Source organism: Glandiceps talaboti, chromosome 22 (assembly GCF_964340395.1).
Source record: "Glandiceps talaboti chromosome 22, keGlaTala1.1, whole genome shotgun sequence".
Lineage (NCBI taxonomy): Eukaryota > Metazoa > Hemichordata > Enteropneusta > Spengelidae > Glandiceps > Glandiceps talaboti.
Window position 1 is genome coordinate 9,579,469 of NC_135570.1, and position 27,844 is coordinate 9,607,312.

The window sequence follows — 27,844 nt, forward strand, 5'->3', positions numbered from 1 at the left end:
GCTATCAGTTCTGCTCTGGTAGTCAATGGTTTTCTCATGTTTTGTTATTTAGAACAGTTTTCTATTCTGTGTAAAGCCAGAGTGTATGTTTGCTTGTGTGGAAAAATAGCGTTTGAGAGTGTTCTACTCTGCACAAAGATGCCTGGTGTTTTACAATGATGAGCTGGAATCTATTTTTGTAAACCATCAACGTTTTCAAAGTAACTTGACAAAAACATGCATGTACACCAATATGCAAAGATCATGCCTTCCAAAAGATAGAAAAAAGGCAAAATAAGCATGCAAAAGGAAGAAGAATATAATAGTATGATTTTAAGTATCTTTCTGTGCAGAGTTTACACGTAAAAGAGTAAAGTGAAAATCCAGACCAATTCAAAGGAAAAAATAACACAATTTTCAATTTGTGTATTTCTAATTTCTATGCATTCTTGATATACTAGTACAAAGGTTACTTGAATGTTTTCAAAATCAACAATGTTATTTTGATCAGAAAATAATGCAAATATGATCAAGTTTCATAGATTTTGATCTAAATGGAAAATGTCTGGCTAGATAAAGGTTAATATGGGTGGTGTCGTCAAATACAGAAATACAAGATGGCCTGTAGCTGGTGAGGTCAATATGGACAGTATAATAGTTGTACTGTGTACTGCTACTGACTTTTAGAACGTTTCCCCAGCTGTCTGAAGCATCAAGAGATTATAGACAGCAATGATAATACTGAGATACTTCACATATTATTACTCTTAGCTTTTGATAAAGAAATAGTCTGACTTCTTACATGGCTGGATTAGATTCGAGACAGCTGTTGACGACAGACATACTTCTTGAATGAAAATATAAACTTTTATGAATATTTTTTGATACAATGGTTGTCAGTAACTTATGACAGTTGTAATAACAGATTCACAACTGGCGATTTGAAATGTTCAGATAGTCAGTTAGACTGTAAGATACGTTGTGCCGTTCTACCCTCACCGAGCTGCTCCCTGTAGGGCGCCTCATTACGACAAGGATTTTATATTGACTGTGACTTTTCTTTTAATTTCTTGCAGAAAAATTCTTTATGGCAAACAGACCCATGTAATATATGCAGCTGCCAAAATGATGTAGTAATATGTGAACAAATACAGTGCCAAGTACCTACATGTCAGTTTGTCAAGGTGAGAGGGAATTTATTGATGGTGATGGGGTGGTGGTGATGGGATGGGGGGGGGGGGAAGTAAGGGTTAAGGTATGGGGAGGGAAGGAATGAAATTATAGTGAAAACAGTACAGGTCAATCTACGTACATGTCAGTTTAGCAAAGGTAAGAGGGGGTTTATTGATGGGAATGGGGGTAGATGGTATAAATTGAGGGTAAGGTATGAGGAGTGAAGGAATGACATGATAGTGAAAAAAGTACAGTGCAATGTATGTACATGTTAGTTTGATAAGGTGAGATTGGATTTATTGATTGGCAAGAAAGATGGTTGGTTGGTTGATTGATTGGATGAATAGAATGATCTACTGTTCCTGTTCAGCGCCATAGAACATTACATCGTATAGCATTTTGGCGCAATACAAATTCCTTTGATTGATAAAAACGAGTATGTGTGTTTGTGTGGGGGTGTTTAGATGAAAGAATCAAGGAGGAGATGTGAGCATGAAATTTGGAAGGTGGTGGTAGAGAAAGTTGCATAGAAGTAATGTACAAATGGAGAGATGGAAGCTCATGACGTGGATGGTAAGGGATGGGCAAAGAACGAAAGATGTCTTCATTATGGGAGGATAAGGAAAGATGGAGGTGGGGATAGATGGTGGGAGAGATAGAAGGAAAATATCTGTAGGTTTGGATGAAAGGTGAGGGGAGATATAGGTGTGAATAGGTGGTATGAAAGATTGAAGGAAAGATATATTTAGGTTTGGATGGAAGGGGAGAGTGAGGGGAGATACTGGTGTGGATTGGTGGTAGGAAGGAGAGGGGTCAAAGGGGAGACTTTAACATTGAGGGGGAAATGTTTTTTAAGTCACTTTGATAAAAATATTTGAATGACATTGATGTACAATAGCAGACATATATGTAGCACATAGTGTTTATTAGACTTGTACATGTGTTACACATATGTCATATATATATAAACTTTCCATGAATGATGTATTTGTCATTATTAGGAACTATTATCTCCATTTGCACACTTCCATATTTACAGCTGATATATACTTCATGTCATATACATAACTAATATCTAATGTTGACTTTACAATATTTGCTAACAATTCCTCATCATTGGAAAATACAAAGGGTATGTATGTATCTACACAAGGTTTCATATACTGCATGAACTGTGCATGCCAAGTTTACGTTTTTAATACTGCTAGAAATAGTATCACTAGTGCCACCTAAGTCAGTTTCAATAATACAATATCACCAGTGCCACCTAAGTCACTTTCAAAAATACATTATCACCAGTTTCAATAATACAATAAATATCACCTGTGCCACCTAGTTCAGTTTCAATAATACAATATCACCAGTGCCACCTAAGTCAGTTTCATTAATACGATATCACCAGTGCCACCTAAGTCAGTTTCATTAATATGATATCACCAGTGCCACCTAGGTCAGTTTCAATAATACAATATCACCAGTGCCACCTGGTTCAGTTTCAATAATACAATATCACCAGTGCCCCTAAGTCAGTTTCAATAATACAATATCGCCAGTGCCACCTAAGTCACTTTCAATAATACATTATCACCAGTTTCAATAATACAATAAATATCACCAGTGCCACCTAGGTCAGTTTCAATAATACAATATTACCAGTGTCACCTAGGTCAGTTTCAATAATACAATATCGCCAGTGCCACCTGGTTCAGTTTCAATAATACAATATTACCAGTGCCCCTAAGTCAGTTTCAATAATACAATATCACCAGTGCCACCTAGGTCAGTTCCAATAATACAATATCACCAGTGCCACCTAAGTCACTTTCAATAATACATTATCATCAGTTTCAATAATACAATAAATATCACCTGTGCCACCTAGTTCAGTTTCAATAATACAATATCACCAGTGCCACCTAAGTCACTTTCAATAATACATTATCATCAGTTTCAATAATACAATAAATATCACCTGTGCCACCTAGTTCAGTTTCAATAATACAATATCACCAGTGCCACCTAAGTCACTTTCAATAATACATTATCATCAGTTTCAATAATAGTGTAATTTAATAATACAATAAATATCACCAGTGCCACCTAGGTCAGTTCCAAAAATACAATATCATCAGTGCCACCTATGGTAGGTCAGTTCCAAAAAAATCCAATATCACTAGTACCACCTAGGTCAGTGGGGTAACCTACCACTCTGAGATTTATATCAGGTCTTCATCTATCCTTACATTGCATATGATAACCAGTCACCTCTGTTAATCAACCTTGTTGTACTATGAAATGCATGTCTGATAAAAATGAACCAGCTTGACCATATATGGGCATACAGTTATAAAAACAAGATATGTCTGTAAGAGAACTGAGAAAACTTTATCGTATCAACTCCTGTTGACTTTTTGCATCATTCAAGCTATCAAAGTCAAATGAGAAACTGGGGCAAATCATATGAAGTGGTCTCTTAGAACTTTCTGACTGTTTAGTTTGCCAACAGTGAGCCAACATGAAGGACCTTGAAACGTGACTAAAGATTAAAGCATAACTTTTAATTGCAAGAAAGCTTGCTGGGATAAGGTGACCCTTGACCTTCTGTTTGTGTGAATGCAAGACATACAAGGTTGAAGTAAGACATAGACACTGTGATGAGGAGCAGAAATATGGAGAGTTAGTTTATCACAAAATCTATAAAACCTGATGGTTTTCATCTTGTACTATGTTCACTTATTCAAATGTCTTAGGATCAGAAATATGGAGAGTTAGTTTATCACAAAATCTATAAAACCTGATGGTTTTCATCTTGTACTGTGTTCACTTATTCAAATGTCTTAGGATCAGAAATATGGAGAGTTAGTTTATCACAAAATCTATAAAACCTGATGGTTTTCATTTTGTACTGTGTTCACTTTAATTTCAATGTCTTGTGTAATGCTGATTAAGTATCCTCTAATGTGATTGGATGAAATATGATATGATGTATAGCATCTTGTGTCCATTTCTGTATCATATATGTCCTATATATAAATGTTGTGTTGTGATGTACAATGTACGTGTTGCATATTGTATGTCCTGCAATGTGATGTGTTGCATCTTGTATCCACTTTTGTGTGATGTATATTGTATACCATAGGTATTTTGTCCTGCAAAGTGATGTGATGTGACAATACACAATGTGATTTTGTCCACTTACCATGATAGTGTATGCAATAATTTATTGGGTAAATGTTGTGTCCTGCAAAGTGATATGATGTGATGTGATGCATCTTGTAAGTCTTGCAAAGTGATATGATGTGATGTGATGCATCTTGTAAGTCCTGCAAAGTGATATGATGTGATGATATATGAATCTGTAAATTAATGTGTTGCATAGTGTATGTCCTGCAAAGTGATGTAATGTAATGTAATGTAATGTAATGTAATGTAATGTAATGATACAGAATGTGATGTGTTGCTTATCGTATCCACATACATGTACATGTAATGTAATTCTTTCCATAGTGTGATTAGGTACAATGTATGTGTCATGATAAAAAGTTAACAGTTTCCAATGTTTATTTTTGTTTGACAGGGTGAAAGTCTTCAAATCTTACCTAATCAGTGTTGTCCTGAATGTGTGTCTAATCAAGGCTCTTGTGAATATAAATCTGAAATTTATGGGGTAAGTTCATCTGAAATTGTCTTTACTAAATTAAATACTTACAGGACATTCAAGTTAAAGGGGTACACCACTTTAGGAAGAAAGGCATTTTTGTAAACTTATTGATAACCAATTTTGTTGGAGATTGATTGATTGATTGATTGATTGATTGATTGATTGATTGATTGATTGATTGATTGATTGGTTGGTTGATTGATTGATTGGTTGATTGATCGATTGATTGACTGACTGACTGACTGACTGACTGACTGACTGACTGATTTACTGATTTACTGACTGACTGACTGACTGACTGACTGACTGATTTACTGACTGACTGACTGACTGACTGACTGACTGACTGACTGACTGACTGACTGACTGAGTGAGTGAGTGACTGATTGTTTGATTGATAAATCGGTTGACTCTTCATATACAGACTTCATTTCAGTGCAGAGCAGAGCACAGTTCTCCCATTGAAACGTGTTGCATGATGTACAAACCAACACACTTCAGACAAAAAAAAACAGCCTACAATACAAACTGAAAATAACTTGGGAGTATCACAAAAAAGTTACAACGACAACATGTTACTTTAAAAAGGAAAGACAACTGAGAAGCTTAACAAACTAAATTCTTAAGTTCTATTTTCAAAGTTTTTGAATTCAGAGCTGATCTCATAGATGGGGACAGACTTCCACAGAACAGACCGGTACAACTGCTGACACCAGACTGTGGATGAACGGAACCTGTTACAAACAGAGAAAGTAAACAAATGAATTGGATTAATAACACTTGGCACAGCATGTTGGAAGACTTGTGTTACATTCCAACATTTCATAAGAACAATTTTATGGTCACTTTACATAGTAGTTCACGTTCACAAATAGATTTCCAGTTCCCTGGCATTTCATATGCACATAAAAAGGCCAAAAAACTGTTCTTATCAAACCATGGTGTGTACATGTAATACAAGGCTCTGTTCCAACATGCTGTGCCAAGGGTTATTAATCCAATTCAGTTGTTTACTTTCCCTGTTTGTAACAGCTTCCGTTCATCCACAGCCTGATGTCGGCAGTTGTACCACTGTAATGCAATATCTGTTTATTGCAAGACTTCTTTACTGCATGAGTTTTATACAATATCTATGTATAAAAGGCAATAATTTGATAATTTTGTTTCTTGTTTATTTTCAGCATAATACTCAATGGGAATCAACAGATTGCCAAACTTGTAATTGTTTTAATGGTGTTTTAGATTGTCAAAATAATACTTGCCAAACACAACGATGTCAAAACGACCAAGTTTTGCATCAAACTCAGGGAGACTGCTGTCCCAAGTGTATTTCTGTTGGTAGTAAGTAAATGTTAATATTATACGAGAAGAAAGGTTTTCACTCTGTTATGATGTTAAACATAAAATATTTCATAAAATAGAACAATGTCAGTATTTAGCCACCATCTCAGTGACCTGATCATCAATCGGTTCACATCATGTCATGTCAAGTCAATATTTTTGACTTTGTGATAAGCATTATTTTATCGCCATTATAATACACAATTAAAAAATAACCTTGCTGGAAGATCTTGGTGTTTTATGTTTATTGAATGTTTTTTAGAAATGCATGTAATGATATACAGACAATCTCACAATATATTATAACACCTTACAGTAAAGTTTAGAGAGAAAAAAATCTAGTTTCCTTTTGTAATCCACATGATAATAATTAAAGTCTGTATACAATCTCTGATAAAGTACTTTGCATACTTAAAACAGTGCAAGGAATGGTTCTGTGGTAACAAATTTGAAAATAGACTGAAGTGAGGGTTCTTTTACTCCCTTTTCTAGTTTAGAGACAGTTGCCAAAAATATGCAGTATTTGTATGGATCTGTTGTAAATTACTTTTGTGTGAATAAAAGCATTGATAAAAGATAACACCCAGCGTAAAATAAAGCACTTCGTACTGTCATTCCCTTTTTACTTGGGATAGTTGTTTCTTGGCAGAGGATACTGCCATCATAGTTCAAAACGAGAGAGCAGGACATCAGAGAGAGTCATGGTATGAAATGAAACCAATTATTACTGTAGTAAACTGTACAAGGTATATTGAAGTGACTTTAATGAAAGACAAAATATTTGAAGTATTTTTAAATCAAAATTTGAAATGTAAAATCCTGTTTATTTTCTTTTCACCAGGACCTTGTAGTTATGGTGGTACTATTTATAGGGATGGCAATGAGTGGAGTCCTGTGCCATGTACAATGTGTCAATGTAAAGATGGAAATGTGCAATGTTCTGTGGCTGATTGCCCACCTTTACTTTGTAGTCAGGTAGGTGTTCTGTGACCGATTGCCCACCGTTACTTTGTAGTCAGGTAGGTGTTCTGTGACTGATTGCCCACCGTTACTTTGTAGTCAGGTAGGTGTTCTGTGACTGATTGCCCACCGTTACTTTGTAATCAGGTAGGTGTTCTGTGACTGATTGCCTACCGTTACTTTGTAGTCAGGTAGGTATTCTGTGACTGATTGCCCTCCATTACTCTGTCAAAACATCTCACAACTAATGTTTCACATGCACCAAGAGTTCATAATTGAGTAATATATTAAATTTATCTCTGTGTTCACAGGAAGAACAGGTAGTGGTGAAAGAAAACAAATGCTGCCCAGAGTGTGTAGGTCCTCCATGTCTGGACAATGGCAATATATATGAGGTAATATAATCACTCTGGTCTTGGCCTATAGCCCCTTCACTTGGCTATGTCTATCAACACTCACTGAGATATTTGCCTCCTAACACTGACAGGTCTATTCAAACCAATCTTTAAATTATGATTTCAAGTGCTGACTCTCCAGTAGCTCCATACAGCAAGTTGATCGTATACTTTTTATCAATCATGAACATTTCATATTTCATTTTGTTTTTTCAAAATTTGTACCATACCTGTCATCCGGTCTATTGACTATATTTACATCACATAGCTCTACTCTCCCTGTTGATTCAGATCATGTGATGACACCAATGATGTCATCTGACACAGTGAGTAGATTTAAAACCCAATAAAATTTCTGACTGTTTTTTGACTGAAGCTTCATTGAATTCAAATGTGAAAGGTAGTGTTGAGAAGACATAGCTGAAATCATCCAATTGAAGGGTCTAGGTTGTCATAGACTTATTTAGAAGTATCTACGTGTGGGTCATGTCAAACTTGCAAATATAACTTCCACCAGCTTCCTTATAATTATTGTAACAGTTACTTTATGTCCTGTGTACTTCTTCTTAGAACTACATGTGAGGGTTTGACCATAGACCGTACACATGTAGGCTCTATGGTTTGACAAACCTGCAAATGTAATTTCCTATGCATTTCCACCAGTGGCTGGCATTTCATTTAGTTAACAGTTACTTTTATGGTCTGTGTACTTCTTCTGAGAACTTACACGTGTGGGTTTGACAAACCGGCAAATGTAATTTTGTATAAATTTCCACCAGCCTCCTGCATTTAATGAGTTAGGAGTTACTTTTATGTTCTGTGTACTACTCTTTGGTGAACACAAATAAACAGTATCAGCCCTGTAAAGTGCTGACCTTAAGATTGTTGCCCTTAGTTTATTACATGTGTACGTACTTTTGGATTATGGTTCGTGGACAGTCTTGATGGCCATCTATCAAGGTCAGGCTAGCTAAAAACAGTATTGTGGGCTATGTAAACTGTACTGTGTGTGTGTGATGTGCATACAGATTGCATTCCAAGTTCACACAGGAGAAATGAAGATGCCTTTAGTGTTTCACTGATGAGACAGTTTTTACAGAGACACCGACAACTTCAAAGGACTCTTGGTTCATTGTAACAAATGAAAAAACATTTTGACTCTAAATAAAAATTTGACCAGAAGTAAGGGACATAAGAACGTACAAATGAAAACTCCTAGTAAGTAGTAGAGTCAAGAAAATCTTCCAAAAAATATTTGGATACTGTAGTAGAAATTTTCATTTATCAGTACAATTATTTGTTGTGTCGCTAAGTTTGGGTCAAAAAGAAATTTCAAACCATGTAAAAAGAATTTTTTTCTAATCACCCTTAAATCTTATGTATTACCAAATATCATTTGATACGAACACACCAGGTTGCCCACATCTTGTTGAATACATGAACCCACCAGGTTGCTAACATCTGGTTGAATACTTTGCAGTGAGTGTCAGAATCCCTAGCGTACTTAGCATGTCATTGATCATACAGCTAGAAATACCTGAACGTAAACTTGATATTGTGCGGTATGTTTGCTGTACATGTACCAGTCATGGCCAAGTCAATTAGCTGAAGACTTCACTTTGAAAAATATTTAGTTTGTAAGATGAGAAGGCCATGTGTAAATGCTGCCATCTTGGTACTACACAGTCAATTTGAACTTTTCTACATACATTATGTTATTCCTGAACTTGCTTTATATAAGGGTTAGTGTCAGCTAAAATACTTTCAACTGCTAGGAATTTCATTTCATAGTGTTTTCTCCTGAAGAAAGTAACATACACTTGCTGATTTTGGGATGAAGTAAAATCACATAAGGCCAGCTGTACTTAATTCTGTATTTTACATTGAAACATCTTTAAAATAATGGGTCAATCGGTCGGTTAAATAAGAAAATAAAAGTTTAAAAAAAGTAAGTGTACATGTCCATGTAAGTGATACTTTCATTTCATAATCTTACTTTAACATTCTGGATGACTTAGAAATGACAATTAAAATCAGAAGAAAACTTTGAAGCAATTTTTTTATTTTGATGTTCCCAAATTTCAGCAATAAATTTTTGATCAGGTATGTGCTCTTGGGGATGTCATCATACAATCAGTGAAGTTGTGATTTTTTTGTAATCCTGACATAGAGGGCGTCATTTTAAAAATGATTTCGCCAGATTGAAAAAAAATGTAGGGTAGGGCGAATTGTTAGAAACAGAATTAAGTACAGCCGCACTAACATATAGTTGCTGATTTTTGGGATGGAGTGAAATCTAGGGTGAAATCTGGAGTGAAATCGTACCGAAATCGTACCATACATGATATCATATTTCACCTTATCTCACCTTCACATTAGTGAAAGGATGGTAATTGTATATATACATTGTAAAGATAATTCAAGTAGATGTGATTGAAGTGTAGTTTATCAGTGTTATAAGCCCATCAACACATTACACAAAGTCTAATTGTCTAAATAAATCACTTGTAAACAAGATGACCAATGTATGTAAACATACTACAAATCACATAGGTTTTGAATTAAGATAAAGGAATAAACGTACATACTTAAGTTTGTGATATGCCAGCAAAAAGTTGTAAGAAAATTGTGCTGTGTTTCATCTCTTTTTCTGAGTCAATCTCCATCCAAGTAGTTTCTTGTGTTGATTGTTAGCACAGTACATGATTTTTAGAAATTTAAAAGTTTTTAGACATATTTGAAGTATTTATGGATGTCAGTATAACTGTGGGTGTCTGTTTTTTCTTATTTTAGGATGGTAGCCAGTGGCAGAGAGATGCATGTACACACTGTGGATGTCAGGGAGGAACCACAAAATGTAGACAAATATCATGTGAAGATGACCAGCCTTGCCAAGCAGTAAGTCTCAGTATTAAAATTAGTAGTTTTCATATTCGTAAAATAGATTGATCATGCACATTTTGACCCCAAAATTTATATTGCCATGTTCTGCTTCAGTTCCATACTTACTTAATTACTTAGGCCAATCATATTGCCTTTTCTCAATACAAGGCAATACAAATTAAAGTCTGACCTACCCATTCTTGCAACCCATGAAACTACACCTCAATTCTCAGTTCTCCATTTTCACTTGCTCTGCAGTGTATGATGTGCACAAACAAAGTGATAGTGATAGGGGTTTTGGGAAAATATTCAGATTTGCAAGTCTCAAGAAAGCCCCCCCCCCCCCTCCCTCCCCTCAAAACAAATTACTGAAAAGTTGGTTGTGTACACTCCCGTCACTAGTGCATCACAGCTTGCCAACAACAATGACATCATTTTCAACACTCCTGTAGTCAATCATCACAGGGATGCAAACAATAGTGATGTCATTTTGTACACTTCTGTAGTTGCTCAACACAGGATGTCAACAACAGTGATGAATCTATCAGTCTACATTGCTCACCTGTCACAATCAACTCCTAAAATGCATTAGAAATTTATGGTATCAGTTTATCTTAAATCTAAACGTAAAACTAAATGTTAATTTTTTATTCATGAAGGATGAAGTTAAAATAACCAGAAGTGGACAGTGTTGTGCTGAATGTGTCTCAACACAAGGTAAAGTTACTATTTAATGATCAGTGTAGTGAAAGCTGCAGTAGTTGCAACTGGATCAAGTTTTGAAACTGTTTTGTTAGATATGATTACTTACTCACAATGTTGTATTCCTGTGACTAAACATATTTGTGTAGCTGTACACATGATATGGTACAACACATTGATTTTTAGGTCCTCACCCTAATGTGATCACAGTTTCAGCTTGTTTACTGTACTACTTATGGATAAAATAGTCTTAATCAAAGAAATAATACTCCAGTTACAGTGGAAGTTTTGACACTGGAAATACGATAGAAGGTCTATAACCTTCTATCTGTTACTGAACCCCATCAATGGACTTTGCTAAACATGGGTAAATTGAGACATTAAAAAACTAATCAGTGTGTATCCTTAGGCAACAAATTATCAATAAATCAACATTCTTTCTAAGTCTGGTAACTGTCTCATCTTCACTGTATGTCAGAAGGTCCTGGTTGGTTACAACATTCCATTCTCAAATTGATATTAATCTCACTCAAGAAATATTTTATATTGAGTCCAGGTTTTTTAGTCGTTTGTTATTGTATAATTTTTACTGGAGCCTGATTCAAAAGAATGATTATAAAAGAAAATGATAAAATCAAAATATGCATAACTTCTGTCACAAGAGGGCGCTATAGTGAATTATAATACAAGAGTTTCTGTCAGAAAAATAAGGTAAAACATTTGTCTTGTGATTCAAGTTTATCGCATTAAAGCTATTTACAGCATTTATGAATTTAAATGAAGTTGTGCTTATGTTTGTATAAATCATTCTTTGATTTATCAGCCTACTGTAATAATTTTCTTTAATTTCTTGATTCAGCAACGTGTAGGTTTGCAAGCAAAACACAGTACAGTGGTGATATGTGGAATATAACTGACTGTGAGTTCTGTATATGTACTAATGGTGCTGTCTCGTGTAAAGTTGCAGAGTGTACAAAACTACGCTGTAGAGAGGTGAGTCAATCAATTCTTAGGTACCGTCGTATAACGGAAACAAAAAATGCTGAATTTCCTGTACTAAAATTTGACCATGTTTTTGTCAAATCATTGTATAAGAATTACTCCTGGCACAGACTTATAGTGGCACAGCCATCAATTATTACCTCAACTTCCTGAGCATATCGTCACATCAGTGCAGTAAGGTTGTATCTGCCTATACAATTGCATAGCGGATATGATCTTATTGCACTGATGCTACGAATATTATAATTCCTACTACCTTCATTATTGCATAGTATCAGATCATTCAAATGATCACATCTATCCTACCAGGTTCCCATTTATACAACTGGGTTGACTGAGACACACAACTCATTGTTGAAATCTTGCCCAATGTACACTTATGTTGACATAAAATTTATGTCTTCCATAGGGTGAGGTTATTGTTAAACAAGAAGGCCAATGTTGTTCTCACTGTTCAACACCGTCAGGCTACTGTGCCCATGAAGGAAGAACTTATGTTGTAAGTATCCAGTTATTTAAAGATAGCATTTATTTATCTTTGTGATCTGTATGGCTGATCTCAAAAAGTAAGGTTGTTTGACAAAGTGTGGTATCTGAATGTGTGATTGAAGTCTACAGAAATCCTACATTTTATGTTGTACTGTACTGTGTTTGATTTCTTTGATATTGAGGGAATAGAATTTGTTCACAGGTAAGACATGTTCTTGCCATTAGTGTATGTGACTAAACACTGCCATATCAGTGATTGCATAAACTTTACAAAGTGTTCCTCTTGTAAGCAAGTATTATAGAGAGCATATGTGCTCTTCTTCAGTGACAATACACACACACACACACACACACACACACACACACACACACACACACACACACACACACACACACACACACACACACACACTCAGTGTGACCTCACTTTGGTAGCGGAACCCTTATAAATATCCTTGGAATCCTCCCCCAACCCTTGAAGACATTTCAAATGACACTTTACTCGTTAGATACACTTGACATACAGTCTTATTTCTTTCTTTTCTCTGTAGAATGGTGATAAGTGGTCACCTGATTTATGTCGTTCATGTAGCTGTGATAGTGGTACAGCACATTGTTACCATAGATCATGTCCACCGTGTCCTAAAGACCATGTAGAATATACAGTCAAAGGAGTGTGTTGTCCTATGTGCAGACCAGGTATGTGAAATACACAGTGTGGGGGAGGGGGGGGGGGTTATGATAGTGGTACAGTACATTGTTACCATAGATCATATCCACCGTGTCCTAAAGACCATGTAGAATATACAGTCAAAGGAGTGTGTTGTCCTATGTGCAGACCAGGTATGTTATTAATTATAAACACATCCCTACAGTAATAAAAAACTGCAGTCATTTCCAGCCATAGAATCTTTATCAGGACAGACCAAACAGTCAATGCTGTACAGAACAGCTTGAATGTGCCACATGCAACTACCCGATGTTCTCGCAAGCATGCTTAACAAACTAGATGGGAAATTATGTAAATTGTTCATTAATTCCAAATGGCTCCTTTGTCCTCCTTAGATGGAAAACTATTAGATATAGACTAGACCAGTTGTGATACAAGTCACATGCAACTTTGTAAAATACTTTGGGTGAAAATTGTTTGGACTAGATTTAAATGATAATTGTTTGATAATGTGAGATAATGTTTTTTTATTGCAATTTTTAGTAACTTGCAGTGATGAATGTGTTGGCTGTGATCGTAGAGGCTGCCTTCAGTGTCGGAACAATAGAAAGCTGTTAGAGGATGGTAGATGTGTAGATAGTTGTAGCCATGGTTTTTATAAAGCTGATGAACGTACCTGCCAAGGTGAGTCATGTCTCTCAAAATCTCTGTCATCATTAATGCTACTGAGATTTGCTGAATTCAAACATTTCGCTATATGTTAGTGTTTAGATTGTATTTCACATTAGTGGTCCAATATGCCATATTGTGAGACAGATAAAAGATTTTCTAGTTTGACCACTAGGAGTGCTGTTTGCAAGCTGTTTTGAGGTTGGAAACGTGGACCAGAATACTTGAGTACCGTATTGTAGAGACAACCGACACAAAGTTATCACAATTTATGTCACAGTGTTGTATTTGCTGTACTGTTTTATTATCGACTACTAGTCATCAAAAGTTATTTAACTAATATCGTTATGTACTTTTAAAAACACTGAGAGTTCTTAGCTTACACTTTAGTTTCATTTATTGCAATACAGTCAGCAGCCAGGACCAAATTTTAGCCCTTACTTTGCAGAGTCTGTGGCACCCTTTTGTGGTCATTGCAAGTGATATGGCTTGCACCTCGGTATTTTTTTAAAACCAGAATATGACATAATAAAAAATGATGACTTTGATAAAAAGACTAGATTCAGACCAATTTTGATGTATTAAAAGGCACCAGACATGCTTTAAAGTAGAATTTTTGAACATTGAGATTTTTAGCTCCGCTGTCAGCGAAAGCTGAAAGCGTAGCTTTAGGTATAGGTGGGTATTGAGGTATAGAGAGTAGAGTGAATCATAGGTGTCCGTCAAACTTTTATATTTTTACTATCTATTCCGAAAGTGACAGTCGGAATTCTTCGATATTTGGTGTGCATGTTCCCTGGGGGGAGGCTATTCAGATTTGTTCATGCCAAGTTGATCTGTGCCATTTTCAATTTTTTATGATTTTTTTTCATAAAATGTCATTTTCATCAACTCCTTGAAAACCTCTTATTAGATTGCTTTGATATCTGGCGTGTTGATGCGCAGGGTGTAGCTTACTCAGATTTGTTAATTTCAAGTCAGCACATCCTCATTTTTATTTTTTATGATTTTTTTTTTGTAATTTGAAAAAAAAATGAATATGTTAATGAGCATAATGACCGACGCCATATTGGAAATCAGTCGACGAGACTTTAAGTAAACTGCCACTTTTCAAAAGACACTATTGACGTCAAACAAGCAATGTAATATGTGCTATAGTCATAATTCTACGCATTGGGCGCCCAAATGACAAGCGTTTGTTCGAAACAGGGTTGTAAACTTCAAATCCAATTCTGCACCCTTCTACATAATCAGCCAGTCCGCAACATCCTCATTTGCATACTCTATCCTGATTCGACCAGAAGCTGAAGGTGACCTCATTTGACCGAGCGATTTTCCACAGCAAGTATCTTGAGTATCAACACAGGACATTCTTGGTACTCACTAAAATCACACTTCAGACCCACTATAAAAGTGTGATGTTTTCAGATAACATGTAACTTGTGGTTAATTCTATATTGTCGTGCAATTTGGAATGACAGTGAACCAGAATTCAGACAACTTGCGTAAGGAAGGGCATGCCAGGCATGCGGTTGAAGTTTATATGGCCGACAGTTCACATGTAAAGTTAAACGACATGAACATGTCTTGCCTTTCCAAAATGCAAATATTTGGCAAGTAAAAATAATTAAAATAATTACAACTTTAATTTGGCTTCAGACTTTGCATTATGTTTTGCGTATCTTTCCCCGTTTTACATGTAAATCCGAAAAGGTTCTCTCTCATCATGTCATCAGTGTCAGTGATCATACCGCGCGGGGCTGCTTTGAGTACGAACGAAGTGAGGCATGTTGAGGTATTTTGTTGAGAATTATAAATATTGCGAAATGTCAAGTACAAGGTTTAAATACAATGGCATGATGAAAAAAATGGCAGAGTCTGCTGACAGGATTATAAATATTGCGAAATGTCAAGTACAAGGTTTAAATACAATGGCATGATGAAAAAAATGGCAGAGTCTGCTGACAGGCGCCGGTCACAAGAAATACTGTGAATTAAAATATCAGACGATGTATGTATTAATCGCCGACAATCCACCCGTATGCACGAGGGACTAACCCGGAAGCAAGTCGTTGTCAGCCATACGTTACAGTGGTAACATCGTCCGTGAAATCGCTGCGTTCAGAGTGTCATTATTCACAGAATTGTTGTTTTCGAGTGAAAACCCGTCTTGAATTGTATAACTCTAACAAATGAAGACATGTCAAGTTATATTTTGAAAGTTGTATCGCTAGTTTGAGACGATTTTCTCACGTACTATCGAGGCTTACTTGGAAGTAGTAGGACCTTACTCCAGTTCATCGGGAAGTTTAGCCAGTCCGATAATTCTTTCTGGTTTAGTTTACAACACTTTTGATCACGCAGATTTTGTTGTTGTGATGAAAAGAAATAAAAAAAAGATCATTTCAACCATTTCGTTGTGTTTTCTTTGTGAAAGGTAACCGAACATGAACGAGTGTTACCACTGTAACGTGTGGCTGAGAATGACTCTCTTCCGGGTACTTGAGATCAGTGTCGCCGTACGGAAACTAAGATGGCGATTAATACATTTCTTCCCTATATATATCTACCACAACTAGTACAAGTTGAATGTTGTTGACTTTGTAAATTTGTTAGAAAATTGAAATTCAAATTGCCTCAAAATTATTTTAGATCCCTAGTTTATTTCATTCATCATTAAAATTTCCCAGGGTTAAAGCTGTAAGACAATGGAATTATTTATAGCCAACCTCAAAATCCTCTTTTTTTCTTTTTCTTGTGTGCATTTCCCAGTCATTTTTTTCTGAGATTTTGTGCAATTTTTCATAACAGTAGATTTTTGTTATAAAATGGTGACTATGGTATAAAAGTACAATACATTACCAACTTCTGTGTAAAATGTGTTTTATAGTGAGCCATCATATGAAACCACTAACCACTTTATTGCATCGCTAAAACAAAACTGCATAGTGAAGAGCTGATGACATGAACCACTTCTACATGTCACCAAAATAAAAAATTAAATTAAAAAAAAAACAGCGGAGCTATTCTGACCGATAGGTCGCTTGTTACAATAAAACATGGATGTCGAGGTGACCAAATCATGTCACATCTCTAGTGAAATATTTTTTGTGTTATTTATCTATCTCAGTAGGTGTTATGTTAACTAACATTGATAGTAGTAGTAGTAGTAGTAGTCGTTTAATCATAGACAGTGTCTATGGTTTAATAGAGTGACTTGTGACATTTTAACAATAGGATTACATCAAAAAAAACATTTTTCACCCCCTTACAGGTTTATCAATCACTCTGAATCAAAATTTTATAGATTGATATTTGCAGACACATGTAGATATTGTCCACTCATTGAACAATAGAAACAAAGTTTTATTATACTAGGGAATTTATAACCTGTTGCTATTGGTAACCAGACCCTAACTCCCTAGCTTGAACACAAATTTATATCTGTTGTACAATCGATCCGCTGTACTACATTCTTGCCAATATGTTGATCTATTTTTTTCAATTTGTCGTTGACAGCCTGCCATCCAACCTGTACAGCCTGTAGTGATGGAACAGAGTATCATTGTACTGTGTGTCCTGCAGACTCTCTACTCAAATATGGTCAGTGTGTTTTAGATTGTGGACCAGCTTTCTACCAGGAAAACACTGAATGTTTTGGTAAGTTTGCATATTAGATGAATTGACAGTTGCCATTTTCCACATTGTGTCACAGGACTGAACAGCAAACATAAATTAGAATTCACATGTTAGGTTATGCAATACTTACTCTTGATTTCTGGTGAAATTATGAATAGAAGATCATGCTACCCCATTAAATGAAACCATCTTTGTTGTTTGACATATGGGGCTCAAAATTAACTTTTTTCGTTGGTAGTCCTAGTGGGCTACCAATTACAGATATTGCTAGCCCAAGGATGGTGACCAATAGTTCCATATTTCTGAACTGAAAACAGAGTTCTTCTATTGGAAATGTTTGTTATTGAAATATTTTCATGTCTATAAATCTTCCATCTTTAAATTATCACATAATCAGTGGTAGCCTGAGTGGGCTACCAGCTGCAAATTATGGTAGCCCCATGTCAAGAATTGGTAGTCTGTAGACATAGGACTACTGTTAACTTTGAGCCCTGCCTCTTAAAATAATCTAAATTCTGAGTTTGACACTTGTATATACTTATTTACCATTCCATTTATTGTGTCTCTATACAGGATGTCATAGTTCATGTTTGGAGTGTACTGGACCAAAGAGATCACAGTGTTTAACTTGTACAAACACCACTAACGTCATCAGAAAACAGAAATGTGTTGAAGAATGTGGAGAAGGTTTTTATCACAAAGATGGCTTCTGTCTAGGTGAGTTAAGGATTGTTGATGTGTTACTTTCACTCTATATGGAGTTAAAATTGGTCAAATGGATAGTAAGACTTGATCTGACTCTGTACATGACAGATTCAATCCATGCTACTCTCATTCAAAACTAGATAACTGGAGTTCTTCTGCAAAATTTGAACCACATATGTTTCTTGGTGTAGTAGTGTAAATGTGTATCTGATAGGATGTGATTGCTGTGGTACAAGTTCTCTAGATCTTCATGCCAATAACAGTTCCTTGGTGCAACCAAACATGCCATTGATTTCATTTAGTTGGGTTGTCTGAGTGCTACTTTAGATCTCCTATCTAGTTGTGATTTCAATTTTCAGTGTGTAAAAGAAAATAATTTACAACACATCGTGTTCAAAATAACCTTCAGTTATTGGCTTGGATTGTATCATGTGGTATAGACTATTGACCCATAGTGACTTCAATTTGCATATAGGAGGCACTATTCTCATTCTGTTTTCCCTAGGGCATTATTCATGCAGTATGGAAGTCTTATCAGGGATTTGCTTTGACCATGCAGAAAGAATATTTGTCTGAGAATGTGATGTGTTACAAAACACTTATTGCCTGTCTTAAACGGGCACTAGTAGATGTCATATTACCCCTCATGCTGTTATGTAGCAACTATTTCTTTCATATTTCAGCCTTGGAAATAGTTGCTTCATAGCAACCCTTGGGGTAATAGACATCTACTAGTGTCCTCATAGCCATGCAATAAATGTATAATATGCCTGTGTTCAGAAATATATTTACTTTGTATTACCGGTAGTCCAGGGGCAAAATGATACATGCCTTGACAAGAACAACTACCTAAACAAGTGGATAATAACATAGGCTATTTACTAAATAGTTGCCTTTCCTGCTTCTATAGCTCCAGCAAATTGTTGTGCACCGTGAATCCTTTCTGTTCTGTACTTCATTTTTGATGTGTGTAAATATTTGTCAACAGAATGTGATGCGTCCTGTGCCCAGTGTGAGTTTGACGGCCCACGCTGCACCAGCTGTCTCTCCCAACAGTATTTACAAGATGGTGTATGTGTGACTAGATGTCAGCCTGGATTCTTTCAACATGCTGACTTCTTTTGTGAACGTAAGTGTTACTGTACAGCATGTTATACAGTACAATTGTCTAAATAGGAAAAGTTCTTTTACTGAGACCATAACATGATATTTAGTATTAGATATCCACCCACACATGCATGCACATACTGCATGTGAGAAGAAAATATATTCAAACTTTTTTCAGCGTGATGAAGTTCATAAAAGTAATCTATATTATGTTAATTTGTATTCATAGCTTGTCATCCTTCCTGTCATGAATGTAGTGGTCCTGGTAAAATTGCTTGTACATCTTGCAATACCAACAATGTCTTATTAAATGGGATGTGTCTATCAGACTGCAGTGATGGCTATTATAAACACAGTGGTATATGCTTTGGTAAGTATACAAAATTCTGTTTTGAGAGCAATGTTGTCATGAATTTATAAAAGACATCAATATGCAAATGATGTCATAAATATGCAAATTACATTGTTGATATGTAAATGATGTTATGGGTATGCAAATGATGCAGTATTCAAATTAAATTGTGCAACTTTCATCACTGCAAATTATGTCATTAAATATGCAAATTACATTAAGATGGAAATGATCTTATGGGTATGCAAATTACACAATATTCAAATAAAATTATGCAACTTTCATCACTATGCAAATTATGTCATTCATGTAGATTATATATTGAATACATGATGATGTCATGAACGTGCAAATGATATAATGATAACTGAAAATGATATCAATTTGTAAATGGTGTCACAAATATGTAAATTGTATATGAATATATTAGTTAAAAATATGCAAGGAATGTAATAATAAAATGCAAATTATGTCACGACTATGTATGAATGATGTGAATATGCAAATATTTGATTATATGGAAATAATTACATTCAAATGCAATGACGTTCATGGTAGAAACAGTCACCAATATTCAACAAACTTATTGTCCTTGTGAATGATACAGTGGCCCAGTGTCTTTTTGAAATCATTGATAAATAGTGTGAATGATACAGTGGCCCAGTGTCTTTTTGAAATCATTGATAAATAGTGTGAATGATACAGTGGCCCAGTGTCTTTTTGAAATCATTGATAAATAGTAGAGTTAACAAAATGATACCAATTTTGTAGGTTGTCATCCATCTTGTCGTACCTGTGTTGGTTCCGATGAGGAAGAGTGTACATCTTGTAAAGAGGATAGTCATGTTGTACAAGGACGTACTACATCACATGGACAGTGTGTATCTCAATGTCCACATAGCTATTATGCCAATGAACATGGAGTCTGTCAAGGTATGTGTCAAATTCAGAAAAATAAAAAAAAACATGAATCCTTCTCCCTAAAGCTTACGCAGAAAGTTGCTTGTTATGAGCAGAAGTTTAGTTCAATCTCTTGGATTGCACCATGATGTGGAGATTGCCTTGATACAAATATCTCCAAATTGGAGAACATAATGAATGTTTTTAGACTGTAATTACTGCACTAATGTTATGTTACAACTGCCAACATCAAACCATGGACAACTGGAAACTGTTACAAACGGGGAAAGTAAAACAAATTTGATGAATAACAATTGGCACAGCATGTTGGAAGTAGTTAGACTTATATTACACTCCATCACTTGATAAGAACAGTTGTATGGCCTCTTTCCATAATAGTTCAAGTTCACAAACAAATTAAAACTGGCACAGCATGTTGGAAGTAGTTAGACTTATATTACACTCCATCACTTGATAAGAACAGTTGTATGGCCTCTTTCCATAATAGTTCAAGTTCACAAACAAATTAAAACTTCCCCAGGTATGTCATGCAATATGAAGAGGCCATAAAACTGTTCCTATCAAACCATGGTGTGTAATGTACAGGCCTCTGCTTTTCCAACCTCCTGTGCCAAGTGTTATGAATCCAATTAATTTGTTTACTTTCCCTGTTTGTAACAGGTTTCATTCATCCACAATCTGATGTCAGCTGTTGTTGTATGCTATTGGTGATGTGAACCCCAAAGAAAATAACACATATTTCAAACATTTGATCCTAGGCAGATCATAATTTTTTTTCAAAATTGTATGAATTTTATAGTTCTTTTAAGTTTGTGATTTTCATAATTCTAAATTGATATAACTGATTGATTTTCAGGCTGCCATACAACATGTAGAACATGTGTAGACACTAGTTCTAGTGGATGTCTGTCATGTTCATCACCATTAGTTTATAGTGATGGTCATTGTCTCAGACAATGTTCCTCCAACCAATACCAAGACAGGGGAGTTTGTTACAGTAAGTTGCTATACCTGAATTTCAATATTGAGCAGGAATATGCAAATCATGTCATGAATATGCAAATACATGTTTGCAGGGGGCGGGGTGTTTAGAATTGGGCTGTATAGCTATTTCAGGGGAGTTTGTTACAGTAAGTTGCTATACCAGAATTTCAATATTGAGGAGAAATATGCAAATCATGTCATGAATATGCAAATACATGTTTGCAGGGGGCAGGGTGTTTAGAATTGGGCTGTATAGCTATTTCTATGTATCTGTTATCCTACTTATTTTGCACTGTTGTTAACATGGCAGTTCATGTTGTTATTTTTGTGTGTCATGATTGACTTTGAGTACCAAGTTCAAAGTTTATAACCTTGTAAGTTTGATGCAGGACCAATATAAGTAATTTGAATAAAAGCTGCTGATGTACTGAAAATCCTCTCAAATAAATTAATTTGAAAATCATGAAGACATAATGTTTATTTGTAGCTGTGCTATGTATTTTGGTAGATTATCTTCCGGACACAATGCAAACAGATACTGGCATACTATATGTTTACACTACTTTGATTACGTAGGTTACCATAGTAGCTGTGCGACATGTTTTGGTAGATTATCTTCTGTGTGTCCATCATGTCCACAACCAGACACTGACATACTTTTGTTTCCTGTACTTTTTTTTATCTAGAATGCCATAGCAGCTGTGCGACATGTTTTGGTAGCTCATCATCAGAATGTACGTCATGCCCACAATTAGCCAGATTACAGTATGGAGAGTGTCTGACCGGATGCAGAATATCAGAGTATCCTACTCCACAAGGTTATTGCCAAGGTTAGGATTATTTTCATCTGTCTCCAATCTAGTTGTAAGAAGGCATGTCATTGGTCATGAGTTGTTGTGACATTTTATGTGATTGGTCACTCATATTGTAATAATGTATTTGATTGGTCACTCACTTTTGTAACATTTTATGTTATTGGTCACTCATATTGTAACAATGCAATACAAAAAACTGTTTGCCAGATTCCAAAATCATTGATCTGTTCAGTGGCATTGGCATTTACTGATTGATCACTCATGTAACTGAGAACCAAATATGTAAGTTGTTGATCTCACGTTAATGATTAATTGAATGGGATGATATATTGTAAGAATGTATGTTATTGGTTGTTGATTATCTTGGCGAGTTATTTTCCATGATGTGCATAATTTATCACAATTGGTGACCTGGAGAGGTTAAAACCTTCTTAAGGTCAAGTCCATGTAAAAGACAGTGGCCATGGCAGGATAAGGGACTTTTAATTGTCACATGTACACACACACACACACACACACACACACACACACACACACACACACACACACACACACACACACACACACACACACACACACACACACACACACACACACACACACACACACACACAAATATGCATACACTTCTATATACATAACTCAATAATGTAAAGTTAACGTTTTATCATTTTTTATCCTTAATTTGTGTCCACAGCTTGCCATTCAAGTTGTGCTGTATGTGTAGCTTCATCTACTGGTACAAGTAGTATATGTACAGAGTGTGTAGATTCTAATCAATACATATTGAATGATGTCTGTGTATCAGACTGTGGTAGAGAATATCACATAGACAATGGAATATGCCAAGGTAAGAATACTATTAACACTTTGCCATTGTAGCTTTGAAATTTATCAATTTATTAAGATTGATAGACGAATGGATGGATGGATGGATAGGTTGGTCGGTAGGTAAGTAGATAGACAGACAGACAGTGGAGAGAGAGAGAGAGAGAGAGAGAGAGAGAGAGAGAGAGAGAGAGAGAGAGAGAGAGAGAGAGAGAGAGAGAGAGAGAGAGAGAGAGAGAGAGAGAGAGAGAGAGAGAGAGAGAGAGAGAGAGAGAGAGAGAGAGAGAGAGAGAGAGAGGGGGGGGGGCAGACAGACAGACAGACAGACAGACAGACAGACAGACAGACAGACAGACAGAGACATAGATAGATATGGACATGTGGTGTTGCTGTAAATATTTGTCAACTCTATAAACATCTTATTTTTATTTACAGCTTGTCATGATACATGTGTGACATGTTCCAGTAGTGGCTCTATGGGTTGTACATCATGTCCAAGGGGTCAAGTCTTAGCACACACAGGAACATGTACTAACAGCTGTTATGATGGTTACTATAATGACAATGGTATATGTAGAGGTAAGGTTATGTTTTTTTGACTACTAAGTACAAAGGTACTGTACTAAATATCACTATATATTGAAGGTAATAAACACTTCCACATCATGAATATTTATTGTTCATCTAATTTAGATGTCTGTCTTCTAAATCCCATGAGGCAACACTGGACCACTACTAGGACAATGAATGTGAAAACATCTTTCAGTGTGGTGTTGGCAATCATGCTAAAGTTATGCTGTATAAAAATTGTGAAATGACTTCAGAACCCAAAGAATATGAATTTTTTTTTCACTTCCCGCAGTGCATGGCATTCCCTTATAATATATATATCTTCCATCTGTACATAATTTTGTTTTCAGTGCCTATCAACAGATATACCATCGTGATCAATTCTTGAATGTGTTTGTTGTTATTTTTCCTGTAGAGTGTGCTCCTGGGTGTGTATTGTGCAATGGACCTGGTGAGTGTATGCGATGTAGGGACCCTGCCAGGAGTATACAGTATGGAGAATGCATTGAACAATGTGCAGAACAATTCTATGCTGATCCACTGACAAGAATATGTACAGGTAAAGGAAGATTATAGATGTAACATAGCCATTGATTGGCCAAGAATACTCTGGTTTTGAATGTCTTTGTTTCTTAACCAGTCATATTCACTGACATAAATATGACACAACTTGGTGTCTACTGGTTACCAGTCTATGGTATAAATGTTTCTTGGTTCCCAATGTTTGGACACTTTAGGAATGATCGCACAAAAGCTCAATAAATGAACTTCGTTCATTTAGGACAAAACCCCCTCCCTCTCCCCAGAAATGAACATTCATGAGAGCAACATTGACATGTTTATATATTATGTATTAAAATGATGATGAAAATTGTAGCGATAACACCATTACAATTGATGCAATGTAAAAACATGATTTTTAGTACACTGTATTACCACTGAGTGGGTAGAAGCTCAACTAGATATGTGATCTTAAAGTGGCTAAATGGACAAAAAGTGTTGCGAATTTGACAGATCATGTATTCATGATGTAAACACATTAAAATAACACAGCACTGCATAGTGCATTACTCATTAGCAGTAAATTCAGAACCTGTTATCATTGAAGGTGTAAAAGTTTTTGAAATTTGGTTAGAAGTGTGAAAATGAAGTTCAGCAATCTCATTGACACCCCTACCCCCTACCCCCCACCCCCACCACAAGGAGCAAAGTTTGTTTATTGAGCTTGTGTGACATTGTGTGATCTTCTCTTACTGGAGGTCTTCTTTCGAGTCTTTCAACATCAAATTTTTTTTTTGTCTTTCAGAATGTGATTGGAGCTGTAATTCATGTGTTGGTCCAACTGCATTTGACTGTATTCTATGCATGGATAGTTTTCTCTTACAAAATGGTACATGTGTCCCTGGATGCACACGTGGATATTACCCCTTGGAAGACCAATGCAGAGGTAAAATTGTTAAACCTAACATAAGCATTTCTAACTTTTCACCAGTTTTAAAAGTTGTGAAAAGTACATTGCATTCAGTAACCACAGTATTTGTCCATCAAGCTCTTTTCTGTGTCCTTGTTGATTTCTTTGCCACCATCATATTTTTGTTGTGTGTGCTGTTTGTTAAAGTGACAATATGGATGACAAATGGGTATTTATTTTGGATTTTTCTATTCACAAAACAACTCTACTATGTTTTTATACTTAAAAAAGAATGTGAAACAACGTATACCTAGTCCTTTTTTGTTACTCAATAAATTGCAAAAAAAGCTAGAAAGGTTGACAAAAAGTTAATTTGTTTCTTCTTTACAGTTTGTGATACTAAATGTTTGGAGTGTGATGGTGCTGTGAGTTGTACAGAGTGTTATCGGCCACTACTCTTGTTGGATACTCAGTGTGTTGAAGAATGTGGACCTGGAATGTATGCAGATACGGACTCAAAAACTTGTATTGGTGAGTATTTACATCTCTAAAATCTGTCTTATTAAAGTTTCCATTATTTCATCCTTTCTTCATAACTTGCTGATGATTGAGAATTGGCTTCTGTTTCAAAATTTTGTAGAAAGTGTTGCTTGAAAGTGGAATACACCTGGACCAATAGTCCACAAAATCAAACTCCTTAAAATCTTTCCAAACTTTGCAATATGAAAACCATCTCTGATCATTTCGAAATGTTACAAGAAATTTTTGGGGTTCACTATCTTGTTGTCAAGGAAATCAACAATCCTTTAGTTAGAGTTAACACAGTTTTCGGCGGCCATATTGGATTTTAAAATGACTACATTTAAATTGATAATATTTGGACCTCAATTTGTAGGTGACATCGATAAGTCCTGATTTTATTTCTTGATTTTAACTGAGAATGGGTTGATGTTTTCTTGAACAAAGTATTGGTAAAAGTTTAAAATTTTATTTCTGAGGGGCTTACTACTTTGATGTCTAGATAAATTTGTTTCAAGTTCATTGATACTCCTGATGTAATATGAATATTGTTTTACAGCTTGTTCCCAGTATTGCATAGAATGTTCTACACCATCTAAATGTGTGAACTGTATGGCTGGTAGCTTCCTCCTCAATGGCGTCTGTTTGACTGATTGTGGACGGGGATTTTATGCAAACCATGAAACTGGTACATGCGAAGGTAGGAAACTTGTCAAAGTGTTGTCAGTAAAAATTGCACATTACTTATATACAACACATAACACCAAAGTAAAGAGTTTTCTGTATATACTATTGTCCATATCAAGTACAACCCATAACACTAGTGAATAAACTGATAAATGCTACCAGACTTTGTTTCATTATGATATTCAGTTTTCGGGTTTTTTCAGGCTATTTTGATGTAAAATAAAGCAGTGTTATTGTCTTTACAAAGCTTGTCTACAATTTTCACCTACACTCAAAATGTCAACATTTTTCCTAGTAATAAGAGTATCCTTTCAGTGGAAAGGTTGTACTAAGAATATTGCTTTTCTTTATGTTTCAGTAAACATCTATCCACCAGGCCTGAGTGTGAATGGCACAATAACTGTCCCTATAGGGGGGTCTAAAGTATTGGATTCCTACTTCTTCACTGCCTATGATCCAGACACTGCATATCTTGATCTGATTTTCTATGTCGTTGATGCACCATCAAATGGTGATCTGATCAAAAACACTTTTGGGAAAGATGTCAAACTCTTACAAGGAGATGGTTTCACCTACGAGGAGTTGATACAGGGAAACATACGGTTTCAACATCAAGTTTATTTGCCCTTGAAAGGAAGTATCAGTCTGAAGGTCAACGACCGACAATATGATTCATCGACTGCCTATGTTAATATCATAGCCATATCCGAATCACCTCCTCAGATTGTACATAATGTACCACTAGTCGTTAGTGAAGGTGGTAGTGGGGAAATCACCACTGGCAATTTAGCAATCCAAGACTCCGATAATCCACAATCGGTAGTGTTGTCTGTGATTGGTGGACCTATGCATGGGAAGTTGGTGAAACTGCCACAGAGGACTTTAGTAGTTTCCTTTGACTTGGAGGACTTGGAGAAGGGAACTGTGCGTTATATTCACAATGGAGGGGAAACCACACATGATGTGATTTTAATGCAAGCTTCTGATGGCCATAATGTCATTAATGTTATGTTTGAAATTGTTGTACAACCAGAGGCAAGTAGAAGTGTTTTAGACTTGTGTCTGTTAGTCATAGACTGTAAGATACGTCGTGACGTTTTGCCCTCACCGGCCTCCTCTCACACAGGGGTTGGCCGATGTGTGAGGGCGCCCCGTCGTGGTGTACCTTACAGACTATGTCAGTCACTACTCTAGCAATCGGGGTCTTGATTTAATACTAAGATAAACACCAACTAACACTATTGTTGTGACATATTTATATCAGCTGTTGAATGGATGTTAGTTTAATTGTACTCGCAGTAGGGTGGCATTTCTGGTAACTTTCATAAATTTTGTAGTGTACATTTTTGGAGACTTTCAATGTTGACAGTTACTGTCTCCGG

The 27,844-nt window shown here is 35.8% G+C and overlaps 1 protein-coding gene across 1 annotated transcript in view; it reads left to right on the forward strand.

Annotated features, from left to right (window-relative positions):
- Positions 1 to 564: 564 nt before the first annotated feature.
- LOC144452509 (extracellular matrix organizing protein FRAS1-like) overlaps positions 565 to 27,844 on the forward strand; it is a 61,100-nt gene continuing 33,820 nt past the window's right edge. Inside the window, exons 1-26 of the mRNA XM_078143611.1 lie at positions 565 to 615; positions 1,056 to 1,163; positions 4,730 to 4,819; positions 5,995 to 6,154; positions 6,996 to 7,133; positions 7,430 to 7,509; positions 10,303 to 10,407; positions 11,052 to 11,109; positions 11,954 to 12,087; positions 12,506 to 12,595; positions 13,137 to 13,284; positions 13,799 to 13,939; positions 17,444 to 17,584; positions 18,137 to 18,280; positions 19,257 to 19,397; positions 19,605 to 19,745; positions 20,499 to 20,660; positions 21,505 to 21,645; positions 22,319 to 22,462; positions 23,145 to 23,297; positions 23,711 to 23,854; positions 24,261 to 24,404; positions 25,152 to 25,292; positions 25,647 to 25,787; positions 26,335 to 26,475; positions 26,821 to 27,497. Coding sequence (XP_077999737.1) covers positions 565 to 615; positions 1,056 to 1,163; positions 4,730 to 4,819; positions 5,995 to 6,154; positions 6,996 to 7,133; positions 7,430 to 7,509; positions 10,303 to 10,407; positions 11,052 to 11,109; positions 11,954 to 12,087; positions 12,506 to 12,595; positions 13,137 to 13,284; positions 13,799 to 13,939; positions 17,444 to 17,584; positions 18,137 to 18,280; positions 19,257 to 19,397; positions 19,605 to 19,745; positions 20,499 to 20,660; positions 21,505 to 21,645; positions 22,319 to 22,462; positions 23,145 to 23,297; positions 23,711 to 23,854; positions 24,261 to 24,404; positions 25,152 to 25,292; positions 25,647 to 25,787; positions 26,335 to 26,475; positions 26,821 to 27,497 — 3,858 coding nt within the window. The remainder of the gene's footprint in view (positions 616 to 1,055; positions 1,164 to 4,729; positions 4,820 to 5,994; positions 6,155 to 6,995; positions 7,134 to 7,429; positions 7,510 to 10,302; positions 10,408 to 11,051; positions 11,110 to 11,953; positions 12,088 to 12,505; positions 12,596 to 13,136; positions 13,285 to 13,798; positions 13,940 to 17,443; positions 17,585 to 18,136; positions 18,281 to 19,256; positions 19,398 to 19,604; positions 19,746 to 20,498; positions 20,661 to 21,504; positions 21,646 to 22,318; positions 22,463 to 23,144; positions 23,298 to 23,710; positions 23,855 to 24,260; positions 24,405 to 25,151; positions 25,293 to 25,646; positions 25,788 to 26,334; positions 26,476 to 26,820; positions 27,498 to 27,844) is intronic.